Source organism: Debaryomyces fabryi (genome assembly GCF_001447935.2).
Source record: "Debaryomyces fabryi strain CBS 789 chromosome Unknown contig00069, whole genome shotgun sequence".
NCBI lineage: Eukaryota > Fungi > Ascomycota > Pichiomycetes > Serinales > Debaryomycetaceae > Debaryomyces > Debaryomyces fabryi.
The window spans coordinates 38,423-52,991 of NW_015385495.1; the positions used below are offsets into that span (position 1 = coordinate 38,423).

General features: G+C 36.2%; 8 protein-coding genes across 8 annotated transcripts; 3 read left to right on the forward strand and 5 right to left on the reverse strand.

Annotated features, from left to right (window-relative positions):
* Nucleotides 1-340: 340 nt before the first annotated feature.
* PGM2 (phosphoglucomutase) lies at nucleotides 341-2,020 on the reverse strand (the record flags this gene model as incomplete). Its single annotated transcript, XM_015612141.1, has 1 exon — nucleotides 341-2,020. The coding sequence occupies one exon, from the start codon at nucleotides 2,018-2,020 to the stop codon at nucleotides 341-343; it is 1,680 nt and encodes a 559-aa protein (XP_015467044.1).
* A 183-nt stretch (nucleotides 2,021-2,203) lies between these two features.
* AAT1 (aspartate transaminase) lies at nucleotides 2,204-3,499 on the reverse strand (the record flags this gene model as incomplete). The annotated part of the gene is made up of 1 exon (XM_015612142.1): nucleotides 2,204-3,499. One exon carries the CDS (start codon nucleotides 3,497-3,499, stop codon nucleotides 2,204-2,206), a length of 1,296 nt encoding a protein of 431 aa, XP_015467045.1.
* Nucleotides 3,500-4,658: 1,159 nt separating this feature from the next.
* AC631_03314 (sugar porter family MFS transporter) lies at nucleotides 4,659-6,323 on the reverse strand (the record flags this gene model as incomplete). The annotated part of the gene is made up of 1 exon (XM_015612143.1): nucleotides 4,659-6,323. The coding sequence occupies one exon, from the start codon at nucleotides 6,321-6,323 to the stop codon at nucleotides 4,659-4,661; it is 1,665 nt and encodes a 554-aa protein (XP_015467046.1).
* Nucleotides 6,324-7,243: 920 nt separating this feature from the next.
* Nucleotides 7,244-8,275, reverse strand: AC631_03315 (25S rRNA (adenine2142-N1)-methyltransferase; the record flags this gene model as incomplete). The annotated part of the gene is made up of 1 exon (XM_015612144.1): nucleotides 7,244-8,275. The coding sequence occupies one exon, from the start codon at nucleotides 8,273-8,275 to the stop codon at nucleotides 7,244-7,246; it is 1,032 nt and encodes a 343-aa protein (XP_015467047.1).
* A 150-nt stretch (nucleotides 8,276-8,425) lies between these two features.
* On the forward strand, nucleotides 8,426-10,828 carry MAK5 (putative ATP-dependent RNA helicase; the record flags this gene model as incomplete). The annotated part of the gene is made up of 1 exon (XM_015612145.1): nucleotides 8,426-10,828. One exon carries the CDS (start codon nucleotides 8,426-8,428, stop codon nucleotides 10,826-10,828), a length of 2,403 nt encoding a protein of 800 aa, XP_015467048.1.
* A 146-nt stretch (nucleotides 10,829-10,974) lies between these two features.
* ERF1 (translation termination factor eRF1) lies at nucleotides 10,975-12,294 on the reverse strand (the record flags this gene model as incomplete). The annotated part of the gene is made up of 1 exon (XM_015612146.1): nucleotides 10,975-12,294. One exon carries the CDS (start codon nucleotides 12,292-12,294, stop codon nucleotides 10,975-10,977), a length of 1,320 nt encoding a protein of 439 aa, XP_015467049.1.
* A 257-nt stretch (nucleotides 12,295-12,551) lies between these two features.
* LEM3 (Lem3p) lies at nucleotides 12,552-13,868 on the forward strand (the record flags this gene model as incomplete). The annotated part of the gene is made up of 1 exon (XM_015612147.1): nucleotides 12,552-13,868. One exon carries the CDS (start codon nucleotides 12,552-12,554, stop codon nucleotides 13,866-13,868), a length of 1,317 nt encoding a protein of 438 aa, XP_015467050.1.
* A 232-nt stretch (nucleotides 13,869-14,100) lies between these two features.
* On the forward strand, nucleotides 14,101-14,530 carry AC631_03319 (uncharacterized protein; the record flags this gene model as incomplete). Its single annotated transcript, XM_015612148.1, has 1 exon — nucleotides 14,101-14,530. A coding segment is annotated over one exon (430 nt), but the record flags the coding sequence as incomplete, so codon positions are not given.
* Between the last annotated feature and the right edge of the window lie 39 nt (nucleotides 14,531-14,569).

Consider the following 14,569-nt stretch of genomic DNA (forward strand, 5'->3'; position numbering starts at 1 on the left):
ATGGATGTATTTTAATTAGGTATTTTGTGATGTTAGTTTTTGCTTCTACTCTTATTAGCCGATTAGTAGCCTAAAGTTAACAACTTTTTTTGTACTATATACGTATGTACATCTCATAGATGGAGATCACCCTGTATTTATTGAGTTTAACGAGTAATATAAAGATTTACTATAATGATTGTTACTTACACCAAAGAATATCCTATGATATTTTATTCGTCCATGATATATATAGAAACACAACTTAATGACATAAACACGAAATAACAACATCTATGAGAATATATCGTTTATTCCAAGTGAACAATTGAGAATTAAAACAGAGCGAATGTAATATCAATCAAGTACGAACATCAGGTTCGTCTCTTCCTAAAAACTCATTGAATTTCAATAAATCTAAGACAAATCTAATATCCTTTGACAAGTAGTCATCAACCTTAGTTTGATAAGTAGATGCGTCAGAAGAGTGTTTTTCCAAGTACAATCTAACGGTAGCACCAGATGAACCCGTACCTGATAATCTAACAATAAATCTTAATCCATTTTCAAATTTTATAAACAAACCTTGATTGGAGGAAACAGAACCATCTAAATCAGTGTATGAGAAATTATCGCCTTCTGCAACAACATATCCGTCAGCTAATTTAGAACCCTTTGGACTATTCTCCACAATAGAGGTTAATAATTCAATAATCTTGTTAGCTCCTTTACTAGAAACATTTTCAAAATCATATCTAGTGAAAAATGTTCTACCGTACTTTTCCCAAAAAGAATTTTGAACTATTTCTACACTAGTCTTCTTATCAGGATTCTTCTTATCGAAGTCAGCAAGAACGTTTAACCATGCAATAATAGCCCACAAGCCATCCTTTTCTCTAATATGGTCAGAGCCAGTACCGAAACTTTCTTCACCACAGATGGATAACTTTTTAGCATCGAACAAGTTGCAGAAGAACTTCCATCCCGTTGGAACCTCATAAATATTTAAGCCCTTGTCTTTAGCTACCAAGTCCAATGCACCTGAAGTTGGCATAGATCTGGCTAAACCATGAACCCCGTTTCTAACAAAATATGGAATAGCGTCAGCATATTCAGCGATGATTGCTACTGAATCACCTGGAGAAACAAAAGTTCCTGCACCATAAATCATGTTTCTATCACCATCCCCATCGGATGCAGCACCAAATGCAATGTTTTCTTTGTCTACTCTATCAACTAACCCCTTTGCGTAAGTTAAATTTGGGTCTGGATGTAATCCACCAAAGTCTGGTAATGATTTACAATTTTGTACAGACGAAGATGGTAATCCCAACTCTTCTACGAAGATTTGTTGCCCATAAGGAGCGGTGACACCATTCATGGCATCAAAAAGCAACTTGAAATCTTGCTTCTCGGTGGCATCAGCAAGGAATTTTTTAATTGCGGCAAAGTCGAAAGTATCCTTCAACATCTCCACATAGTCCTTAGTAGAGTCAATGACCTCAACTTCAATTGGTCCAGTTTGCAATGAACCAATTTTACTCAAATCAAATTCGGGTAATGCGATAATTTTATAATCATCAAGATCCTTAGAAATTTCAAAGATCTTGTTGGTAACACTTTCCGGGGCAGGACCTCCATTGGCCAAGTTATACTTGATACCAAGGTCATTGTTTGGTCCACCAGGATTATGTGATGCAGTCAAAATAATACCTCCGGTGGCTTTTCTGATTCTAATAACGTGTGACGTTGCTGGTGTGGATAAGATACCATTTTGACCAACAATCAACTTTTTAACACCGTTAGCAGCAGCAATTTTGATAATCAATTGAATGACAGTATCATTGTAATAACGACCATCACCACCCACAACTAACGTGGATTCCTTCTTACCTTCTGGAATTGCGTCTAAGATTGCTTGAATAAAGTTCTCCGTATAATTTGGTTGTTGAAAGACTTGAACCTTTTTTCTCAAACCAGAGGTACCAGGTTTTTGATCTTGAAATGGCTTGGTCGGAATAGTTTGAATTGATTCGGACATGTTTGCAATGGTTTAACTAATTAATCAATGTGTTGGTTTCCAAATCAAAAGTGTTATTAATTTTGCTGAAGGGTCACTTCTGATTAAAACAACGACTTTGTGTCACATGAAATTTCGTCGTAAAATACATTCATTTTTCCTAACCTTACATAACTATATAAATCTATTTCATATCATGGCGAATTATTTGTTAACAACTTGGTTCATGGCATCAGCCAAGTAGTCAACATTGTTGTCGTTAATACCAGAAATGGAGAATCTACCATCTTCAGTAGCGTAGACAGAGTATTTTTCTCTCAATTCAATAACTTGTTCAGCAGATAAACCAGTGTAAACGAACATACCTCTTTGCTTCAATAAGTGGTCCCAGTTGTAGTTGGACTTGTCCAATTTTTCGTACAACTTGGTTCTGACGGTGTTTAATCTGGAAACTACTTGGTCTAAATCACTTAACCAAGCGTTGTACAAGGATTCGTCAGCGAAGATGGTTTCGACAATCTTGGAACCATGGATTGGTGGAGAAGAGTACATTGGTCTGATTAACTTCTTCAATTGGGATTCAATGGCGGTGGTGTGTTCAGCAGATTCGGTAACGATAGAGATGGAACCGGTTCTTTCACCGTACAAACCCATGTTCTTAGCGAAAGATTGACATAAAGCGTAGGTGGAGATGTCACCGCTAACGACCAATTCGTTCAATCTACGGATTAATCCAATATCTTTGTATGGGTTACCGGAGGCGAAACCCTGGTAAGCCATATCGATCAATGGGAATAATTTCTTTTGTTGAACGATGGATAAGACTTCGTCCCATTGTTCGGATGTTAAGTCCATACCGGTAGGGTTGTGACAACAAGCGTGTAATAAGACAACTGAACCCTCGTCGGCGTTAGCCAATGATTTCTTCAATTTGTCGTAATCCAAGTTGTTTATTTCCTTGTTGTAGTAGTCGTAATACTCGGCACTAATACCAGCATCGGTGAAAACAGCGATGTGGTTAGCCCATGTTGGCTTTGGTACGTAAATCTTCTTGGCAGAGTTAAATCTGTTCAAGAAATCAGCGATAACCCTTAAAGAACCAGTACCAGAAATAGTTTGACTGGTGACAATTCTGTTTGCATCAATCAATTTAGCCCCATTAGCATCCTTGCCGCTGTTGTTGAAAATAAAGTTTCTGACCACTTTCTGGAAGTTCTTATTACCAATGATTCCAGTGTATTCCTTTTCGGTTTCGGTTTCTAATAACTTGGCCTCGGCACTCTTGACTGAATCGAACACAATTGGTTTACCCGAGTTGTCTCTGTAAGCACCAACTCCCAAATTGACCTTTTTAGCGTTGGTATCTTTGACGAATGCTTCGCTGATTCCCAAAATTTTATCCGGTGGTGCTAATGGGATGTCGTTCCATTTGCAAACTCTACTAACCACAGAAAACTGTCTGCAATTTGGTATGCGCTTTAATTGAACCCTTGATAACATTTCTATTGTTTTATTATTATTAAAACTATTTTAGTTTGTACTCACAGTAATACTACGTACTATTTTCTTTTTTCTAATATTATAAGAATCGTTCGCTATATATACAAGGTTTTCCCGCTCACGGAAGAAAAAATTTCGAAGGTGGGGTTCACATACATACATTAGACCTTCATTACCTTTGACTCAAACACGTCAATCATTCCGAGGACGTTACTAAACTGGGCCAATCGCAGTGAGTCATCGGTCGGTCGGATGCATATGATTCATTTGGACGAGAATCGCCCACAGGACATGCTGAACCGTTTACTCGGCGTTTGTAACAGGAAAACTCTTAATTGGGGTTTGAGAGTGGGCTCGCGTACCGCTAAGAATCGGGTTGAGGCATTGTGGTTCGATTTACTATTTGTGGTTGTGGTTTTTATGTTCGGCCCTTTTGCAAGCGGAGAAATCGGGTTTTAAAATGGGAAGATTATTGTTAGCGAGGCGGTTTTGTGGCGAGATGAGATGCATATTTATGTCGCAGATTTATGAGGTACTAAACTGGTAGCATGGTGATAGGGATTGGGAAGGAAAAAAACGGGTGTAAGCGGTAAGAAGACAAGGAGGAGAAAGAGGAATACAATTGGGAATTCGTTTCGGCTTGAATAGTCTTGGTATTAGGGTGCAAATTGCGCGCTCGGAAATTGTTACAAAGTACGAGTTCATTTACATTGTGTAGTGATTATTAATGTTGCACCAGTAGGGTATAGATAGTGTTTAGTAGAGTAGGATAGGCGAAAGCGCATGTTATGGCAGTACAGTTTATTGATATTGAGTTCGTACTTATGTTCATTGTAACTGAATCTCGCATCTTGTATAGGTCTGATTACTTGGTATGACGATAATGGGCACATAAAGTAAGCAAGTTATCCTATATGAACCAGTCAGAAGATATTAGTAAAGTTATATACATTTACACAAGCAGATCTTTTAGATACGTACCTTGAACTGCACATTGTAACAGCAATTCACTACAAAGGAATTATCATAAAAGCGTATATAACATGCAACTAATTAAACTCTATCATGAAACATATATAGTATGGATCTCCACGGAAATCGAAATTATTCTATTATTTTGTTCTATTATACATTACATTGTATTTTCTGACACATTAGCTTATACTTGTTGGTCATGAGGTTTGGCTTCAGCAGCGTAACCTGTTGTGTGAGCCATTTCTTCCTTTGTTGGTGGAACCCAAGAGGATGATTTCCATGGTGCGATACCTTGAGCGTATAACTCATCAACTTCTTCTAAAGTCAATCCCTTAGTTTCAGAAACAAAGAAGTAAACGTAGAAGAAGGAAAATAACAAACATCCAGTGAAAACAAAACCGTAGTAGAAGTGAATGGCGGAGGTGATGAATGGAGTGAAGAAAGAGATCAAGAAACCCCAAATCCAGTTAGCAGCAGTGGCAACAGACATGGCTTTAGATCTAATTCTTAATGGGTAAGTTTCGGAAATGATACAGTAAACACCTCCGGCCCAGGTGGATGCGAAAAAGAAAATGTATAATGTGGTAATGAAAATCATAGCATCACCAGTTGGAACCGAAGTTGGACCATCATATCCATCAATGTATAAGTTTGTAACACCCAAAATCGAGTAGATGATGAAACAGACAAACATACAAACAGAACCAGTTAACAAACATAATCTTCTACCGAATCTTTCAATGGTGTAGATACCGACAAATGTAGATGCAAAATTAACGACACCCAAAACAATAGAAGTTTGGAAAGAATCAGTCATACCAACAGCTTGGAAAATGGTAGTACCATAGTAGAAGAAATAGTTGTCACCAGTCAATTGTTGTAAGGATTGTAACATAATACCCATGATGACTCTACGTAAGATTCTTGGCTTACCAGTAATCAATTCAGTCCAGGAAGCAGAACCAGCTAATTTTTCTCTTTCAATACCGGCTTGAATTAACTGAACTTCGGTGTAAACAGCAGGGTCTTCTGGGGAAACTTTGTTAGATCTACCAATAGACTTCTTAGCTTCTTCAATTTTATTCTTAACAACTAAGTATCTTGGGGATTCAGGCATAGAAACCATACCAATAACCAACATGATAGCCCAAGCGAAACACAAACCTAATGGAATTCTCCATTGTCTAGAATCTGTGTATGTCTTAGTACCATAGGTAGTACAATAACCTAAGAAAATACCTAAGGTAATACATAATTGGAAACAGCAAACTAAAGTACCTCTCAACGTCTTTGGGGCTGATTCACCAATGAATAATGGAGATAAGACGGAAACGGTACCAACAGCCAAACCTGCAATAGCTCTACCGACAACAATTTGATACCATTTGTCAGTAGCGGAGATTTGAACAATTATACCAACCACATAAATAATCATGGAAAACATAATACCAATTCTTCTTCCGTAAACATCAGCAACCTTAGATAAGAAAATACCACCAACAGCACAACCAACATTGAAAATGGCAACAATCAAACCAGTTCTAACATTGGATAAGTAGTAATCACCATCAGCATTAACTTCACCAAATCTTTCCAAATAATCACTCATGTTAACGAAACCAGAGATAGTACCAGTATCGAAACCGAAAACGAAACCACCAAAAGCGACTAATACACAGAAGAAGGAAATTAACATATAATCCTTAGCGGACTTTTCAGGTAATGAAGGTAATTGATCGATAATTTCACTTTCATTTAAACCGTCTAATTTGTCTTGTTCTTCTTTCTCTAAACCAGAATGGTTAGAAACTGGAGTTTGTACCCCAGAATTGTATTCTTCTTGAGACATTATAAATTGAGTTATAAATTAAATCAATGAATAATATAAGAAAAGACTTTCGAAATAACGGGAGGAATAACCCACTTATTTATACTTTCTGAGAGTAGGCATAACAGATTCTTAATGCCTACGGAAAAATATCTGGAAAAATTTTTTAACCCGGCATGCAAGATTAATCCCATACACGCTCCAGTTTCTCCGTGTCATGCCCCGGAAAAACTAACGTTGCCCCACTCGCCCATAAAAATGCCGGTGCGGAACAATACACTTATAGTAGGCTGATTAATAATTTCGCAAGTGGCGAATCACGGTCCAATTTCTCCATGCAATAAAAGTACATTGTTCAAAACCATAACCAATTTTAAGAACAATATTACGGTGAGACGAGGATCTGCTCATAATATATCGGCAGCATCCTCTAAAATATTCCGATCTCGCCTTATAATCTATAGCATTAACCCACATAAACTTCAATATCTCAAGTAGATATATGGTATACTTTGTACATAATACTAACTTTACTCCATATTGTATAAACTCTAAATAGTCTAAATTGAGAATGGTTTAATGAATTGGTAAAGGCAAGCCAGCTATTTGTTGTCGGAAAATTCTTACTGCGGGTGCCAGGAGTGATGATCGCGGATTATTTCAGATTTTCCGGTGCATAAAGTTTTCTGTCGCCCGGCAGCCCAAATAAATGCTAAGTACAAACCATCTTATTGTTGTAACTTTCCTGAATAGAATTCAAAATCGTAATTTTAAAACGTACGATTCACACCAAGAAGTATTATTTTATGACGTGATATTGTACTCCATATATATTCTAATTATATTTATGCGAGAAAAAAGGTTTCAGTTTGCTATTTACATCAAAATTATAGTTAATATTGGCCGAATAATTATGTGGTAACCTTTATTTTTGACACATTTTATTCGAGTGTTATACAGAAATTATTTTTATTTGCACCAGCTGCTACTTCTCGTTTATTAATTTTCTCGCCTCTTTTTACCTTACCCTCCCAATCAAATAACCAATATGCGACTTTTTTAGCAGCATAGTAGCATTTCTGGTGGAATCCCAATCTCGACATTATTTTATTTAAAATCTCATTATTAAAGTACCTTGAGTTTTCAATACAAGGTAATGGAAGAACTAGAAACAAACTACTCAACGAATCTGATGATTTGGGTGGTTTCAAGAATTGCGTTATTCTTCTCAACATATCACCCCGTTCCCTTGGAGATGGTACAAAATTCAACACAAGAGAGCACGATATCATATTGAATTTTTCTAGGTTCGTTTTAGGTAATGGCCTCATCATAAAGTCTTGCTCTAAGATTAAATGATTTTGTGAATTTAAATCAATCCTAACTACTTCTTTGAAAATTCCACTAGTAGAAATTAGATTACTCGGGCTCAAACAACCTATTTCCAAGGCATTTAACTCTTGATCTAGTTTGTTATTGTATAGATGATTCTCATCTTTTAACCATTCAACCAATTTTTTCAGAGAATCGCCACCTCTCTTGCCATTTTGCCCTTGTGTTGATGCCGATTGATATGCTTCAATTCCTCCCCGTTTATCTGATTCAGAATCAATTTCTGCTAACTTTGTAATTAGCATTTCTGTAGTAGTTTGTTCATCAATTCTAATCAAGTCATTGTCCGCATATTTGGATGAAACCTTAAACGACTTATATCTCTCGTTATATTTTTCAAAAAACAGTGGAAAGTTATTCTTGATCTGCTGTTTATAAGTATCTGTCGATATTCTTTCTCCGGGTATGTTTAACAGTTCATTTAACTTGGCGACTATGGAATATCTATTCTTCTGTAGTACATGAAACCTTCTTATCAACCTTCTAGCTTCTTTGGGTTTCAAAGACTTGGGTTTTATTTTCTCTCCCGATATTGTATGCGGTCTTCTTAATAGACCTTGTCGTTTCTGTTTAGTTCCCATGTCTAGTATGGTGAATCTACCTACATGGTAACATAAATTTTATGGTGTAATATGTATTCTATATGCAGAACTTTAAAAAATCAAGATGAGCTACAAAATTAGATATTTTTTTTGTACTAGAAGATGGTAAAGAGTAACAAGATACTAAATATGAAAGTGTCAAAAGATAGGAGTAAGAAAGGTGTCAAACCAAAGCAAAAGAATTCTAGGAAGCCTTTATCATTGAAGCAAAAGTTGCAAAAGGAATCTAAAATTGTAAAGGTAGATAATTTAAACTGGAAAGCAGTTGATATACCGGACAATTTAGATGATTATCAAGGCTTTTATGGGTTAGAAGAAATTGATGGAGTTGATGTTAAAGTTTCTGGAGGTAATGTAGAGTTTGTTGTTAAAGACGACTCCAAAGTTAAAAAAAGTGATGATGAGGACGATGAAGAAGATGATGACGATCAAGATGATGACGATCAAGATGATGACGATCAAGATGATCAAGATGATGATGATGATGATATTCAAGACGATGATATTCATGATGATGCGGACATTGACGATGAAGATGACTTTAAAGGATTTGATGACGATAATAATATTGATGAGGCAGAAAAAATCATTGTTGAAAGTGCAAATAAAGAAAATAAATCCAAAACCAAAAGTAAGGCAACGAGTGAAAAGGGTCCAAAGAAAGATGCCTTATTAGAAAGTGCCTTCAAAAATGTTGATTTGGTTTTACCGGACGATAATGATATTAATTTACCTTACTGGGATGGTTTATCATTAAGTCCATTTACATTAAATGGATTATCAGCTTTGAAATTTGAGAAGCCAACTGCAATTCAGAAAAGAACAATCCCTCTTGCAATTGAAGGGAAAGATGTTATCGGAAAAGCTATCACTGGTTCAGGTAAGACCCTTGCATATGGTATACCAATATTGGAACGTCACCTTCAGAAAATGTCGAAAGCTAATCAAAGTAACAAGAAAATAATAAGCCCACCAACTGGAATAATTTTTGCTCCCACCAGAGAATTAGCACATCAAGTCGTAGATCATTTAAATAAAATTGCCAAATTTACTCCGTTATCTCAACATGGTATAGTGAGTATTACTGGTGGTCTTTCTATTCAAAAGCAAGAAAGACTATTATCCCATGGTCCAGGTATACTTGTGGCAACGCCTGGTAGATTCTTAGAGTTATTACAAAAAGATATGGAATTAGTCCAAAGATTATCCTGTACTGATATAGTTGTGTTAGATGAAGCTGATAGGTTATTGCAAGATGGTCATTTTGATGAATTTGTAAAAATATTGGAATTATTTGGTAAACATAGACCTAGGGATAATAAAGAACTTGAGTGGAAATGGCAGACTTTAGTTTTCAGTGCAACATTTTCAAGGGATTTATTTGGTAAATTGGATAAGCACTTGAAAACTAACAAAAATAAAGAGGAAATGGGAAGCTCTTTGATTGATAATGACGAAATTTTACAATTATTGAACGACAAATTGAAATTCAAAGACTCGAAGCCAACATTGATTGATGCAAATCCTAAAGAAATGGTTGCAGGTCAAATTACAGAGGCTTTAGTTGAATGTGGTCCAACTGAAAGAGATTTATATTTGTATTACTTCCTTTTATTATATCCAGGATCGACGTTAGTCTTTGCAAATTCTATCGATTCAGTGAAGAGATTAGCACCATTCTTAAATAACTTGAAGGTTCCTACATTCTCAATTCATTCATCAATGATCCAGAAACAGAGATTAAGAACATTAGAAAGATTCAAAGAGGCTAGTTCGAAAAACTCCACTGCTGTTTTAATAGCATCAGATGTGGCTGCTAGAGGATTAGATATTCCAAATATTGATCATGTTGCTCATTACCATTTACCAAGGTCTGCTGATGTCTACATACACAGATCTGGTAGAACAGGGAGAGCAGGAAAAGAGGGTGTTTCGGTTATGTTTTGTTCACCTCAAGAAGCATCTGGTCCTTTGAGAAAATTAAGAAAATTAGTTGCAAATAATACGAAGAAAAGGACACGCTTAAATGCACATAACGATGTTAAGTTACTTCCACTTGAAATGGACCTTGTTTCACAGATTAAGCCAAGAGTAACACTTGCTTCTAAATTAGCTGATGCAGAGAGATCTTCCTCATCCACTAGAAAAGAAGATAACTGGGTTCATGAAGCAGCAGAAGAATTGGGTATTGATAATTTATCGGACATTGACAATTTTGAAGATGATTTTATCAAGAGACAAAGAAAGAGAAAAGAAAACAAGGCATTGACCAAAGATGAACTGAGAAGTTTGAGGTTAGAATTAAATGATTTACTCTCCAAGCCGATCAGAAAAAATTCGAGAAGATCATATTTAACAAGCGGTTTACAAAATTTAGCTCATCAAATGGTAACGGGTAACACACACAAAGAAGTTTTAGGCCATGCAAGTGTTAATGCATTAGATGATTTAAGAACCAAAAAAGTCATTAAGAAAAAGCAAACCAAAGTCAATAAAGCCAATAAAACCAATAAAGCAAAGGCAAAAAAATAATTATTATATAGATTTTTATTCATTTTATGATAAAAAATTATTTAGAATCTAGATAATTTTTAGGTGGCATTAATAAAAATGAAAACTTAAGAATACAAAAATGTACGAATTTGTAATATACATACTTAAAGAGAATTATTATCTATCTAAAGGAATTCTTCATCATCATCATCATAATACTCATCCTCGTCGGATTCATCAGCTAATTGTTCGAAATTAACCTTGTATCTTAACATAGCTCCAATACCACCAAAACCTTGACAAAATTGGGCACCTTCGGATGATCTATCGGTAACAAATTCTAAATTAGCACCAAAGTTTTTGTAGTTCTCAGCTAACCATTCCAAGAATGACTCCTCTTTAACTGTTTCCATTTCAGTTCCTGTTTTCTTATCTAACATGTATGATTTATCCGGTAAGTCTGGGTTTGCATGAGCAATAACTTCATTACCTTCAATATCCTTCAAGGTATAACGAATGATATTCAAATTTTCATAAACGATGATAATTTCACATGCACCCAAGTCCAAAGCTTTCAATGTATCTTCAATACCATAACAAAACTTACCAGTATCTTGAGAGATTTCATCAAAGTATTGATTTAACAATTTCTTTTCTTGCACAAACTTGACATTAGCCAAAGTTTCAGCAGATAATTCAATTGCTTGGTTGAAACCATTTTCACCACCGTAGGAAACATCGACAATCTTAATAACTTTAGCTTGTAATCTATTATCAAATAAATCAGATTTGGACAACTCGGTCTTGAAATCAGCAGAACCAGCCAAAATCAAACCTTTGACGGTAACCTTATCTGCACTTATGAAGTTCTGAACTGCAACTTCGGCAACTTTTCTCACGTAATTGTGTCTCTTTTCTTCTCTTAAACGCGAGAAACGAAGTGCCGATTGACCACCTCTACCATGCTTCTTTGGTAAATCAACGGTAAATTTATGCAAAACTTCTCTGGTGTTACCACACACGGCACCGAATAACGCACCATTACCATCCATAATGATAAATCCAAATCTGTCATCGTTTTCTAATAATTCAGATAAAGCTTCAACGTGGAACTTATTGTCACACAAGTATAAGGATGTGTTAATTGGCTTGAATGGTTCGAAATCGATATTCAACTTCTTTTCCTTACCTTCATCGGTTAAAACATCACCACAATAGACAACTAACCCGTTTCTCGGAACTGAGTTATATAACTTTAATTTCTGTTGTGTGGATGTGATGGCTGACAACACTGACAATCTGTTGACACGAGACTTAATGTTAGACGCAGTACCGTATTCTTCTGTCAACATCTTTTGGATGAGCGAAATTTGCCCTTTTGGTGGAATAACCAACGAAATCATCGATGTACCATTACCTCTGGCTTGTTCCAAAGACTTGATCAACTTCTTGACCTTCCAGATCTCAATATTCTTCTCAGCTGTGTCTGCTTCTTGACTTGACATCTTTTGATATGCTCTATAACGATGCTAAACTATAAATCAACGAATTAATTGACTAGAGAAACAACTAAAAGCAATTTGGTATGGTGTTCTATACGTCTTTGCGACAAAAAAATTTTTGATTTTTATCACGTGATTTTTCACTTTGGTGCGGGAGTAAACGTTTGTGACAGTTGTGTAGTCGGCTTCTAGTCTAAAGAATCCGGATCGTTTTAAAAGGTGTTGATAAAAGAGTTATCTAAGCGCTTTACAAAGAAAATATGGCGTCACAATCAGCAGTGAATGATCTACACGATAACACAGTGGTAGGAGAGGAACCGAAGCCACAAGAGCCAAACGTCAATTCTGAAGATTATGACTACGAAAACTCCGATTATGATTCAGACTCGCTATCCGATGTAAGCACTAAAAATAAGGAAAAGTCAAGAAGACCGGGGGATAACGCGTTCAGACAACAGCGTTTAAAGGCATACAATCCAGTTTTGACGGTGAAGACTGTTATACCCATATTAATTGTTATAGCTGTTGTTTTTGCTCCTTTGGGGGCTGCTATGTGGTATGCATCTCACAAGGTTCAGGATATGTCGATCGATTATGCGCATTGTGAGAAGTTGGCGTCATCGGATTACTGGCAAGAGATTCCTGAAGAGTACATCAACTTCAACTTCAAGAGTAAGGACAGAGATGTGGCGAAGCCCCAGTGGAAATTAGCTACCGATGATTCGGAGGAGTTTGAAGACGAGAGAAACGTATGCAGATTACAATTCGAAATTCCAAACGATTTAGCGCCTCCGATTTACTTCTTCTACAGATTGGATAAGTTTCACGCCAACCATCGTCGTTATGCGAAGTCTTTTAGTGAAGACCAAATCGAGGGAAAAGCAGCTTCAGAGGACGTCATTAAGAATACGGTTGGGCAGAATTGTCAGCCACTTTCTGTCAATAAAGAAGGTAAGAAGTATTATCCTTGCGGTTTGATTGCAAATAGTTTATTCAACGATACCTTCACCAGTACGTTAACAGGTGTCAATGGGACGTCGGATGACTATGAAATGACAGAAAAAGGAATTGCGTGGGCTAGTGATAAAAATAGATTCAAGAAGACTCAATACCATTATTCTGAGATTGTACCTCCTCCAAATTGGTACAAGAAATATCCAAATGGTTACAACAAAGATAATGTACCAGATATCTCTACGTGGTATCAGTTCCAGAACTGGATGCATACATCTGGGTTACCTACTTTCAATAAGTTAGCCCTTCGTAATGACGATGACACTTTGAAGAAAGGTATTTACGAAGTATCCATTGGTTTACACTTCCCTGTTTTACCTTACAATGGTAAGAAATTTATCTACATATCCCAAAGATCTGTTATGGGTGGTAAAAATGACTTCTTGGGTATAAGTTGGATGGTTGGTGGTGCCCTCTGCTTCGTGTTGGGTTTAACATTGTTAGTTGTAAACACCATTAGACCTAGACGAACTGGTGATGTTAACTTGCTTAGTTGGAATAGAGAACAATTCGCTAAAGATGAAAGAGAAGAATCATCACTCACCAACGTTGAGAAAGATTAAACATTAGTAAGCACTATGTTCATCTAGTTCAAGTTTTGTATATTAATTTCAAGTAGTTTAGTTTTAACCGAGACCGAGAAATTGTAGATATCCTGTATATTATATCTCCGTTAGTCTTACTAATTTTTACCCGAATCGTGCATGTAATAGATGTATATATATATGGAACAAATACCTTTCAATCAAGTTTTTTCAATAATCCATCACAATTTACAATAACTATTAATCTAAAATGTCTATCCCTTCAAACTACAAGAGAATTGTTTTAAACAATGCTCCAACTAATGAAGTCAACTTAAAATATGGTGAAGAATCATCCACATTCAGAATCGAAGAAGCAACCTTCGATGAGAACTCAATTAAAGATGGAGAAATAGTTGTGAAGGTTTTATATATTTCCAATGACCCAACTCAAAGAGGATGGATGCAAAAGGGACTTGATGCCAAGAGAATGTACGCACCACCAATTTTAGAAAACGACCCAGTCACTGCATTAGGGTTAGGTGAGGTAGTTCTTTCTAAATCTAGCAAGCATTCGGTTGGTGATAAAGTTACCGGCCGTTTTTCGTGGCAAGAATATGTTGTTGTCAATGAACAACTGATTTTCACAACTATTGACGAATCCGCAGGTTTGCCTTTAACTTCATATTTGGCTACTGTTGGTATGACTGGTTTGACCGCATACTTTGGGGTCACCAAGG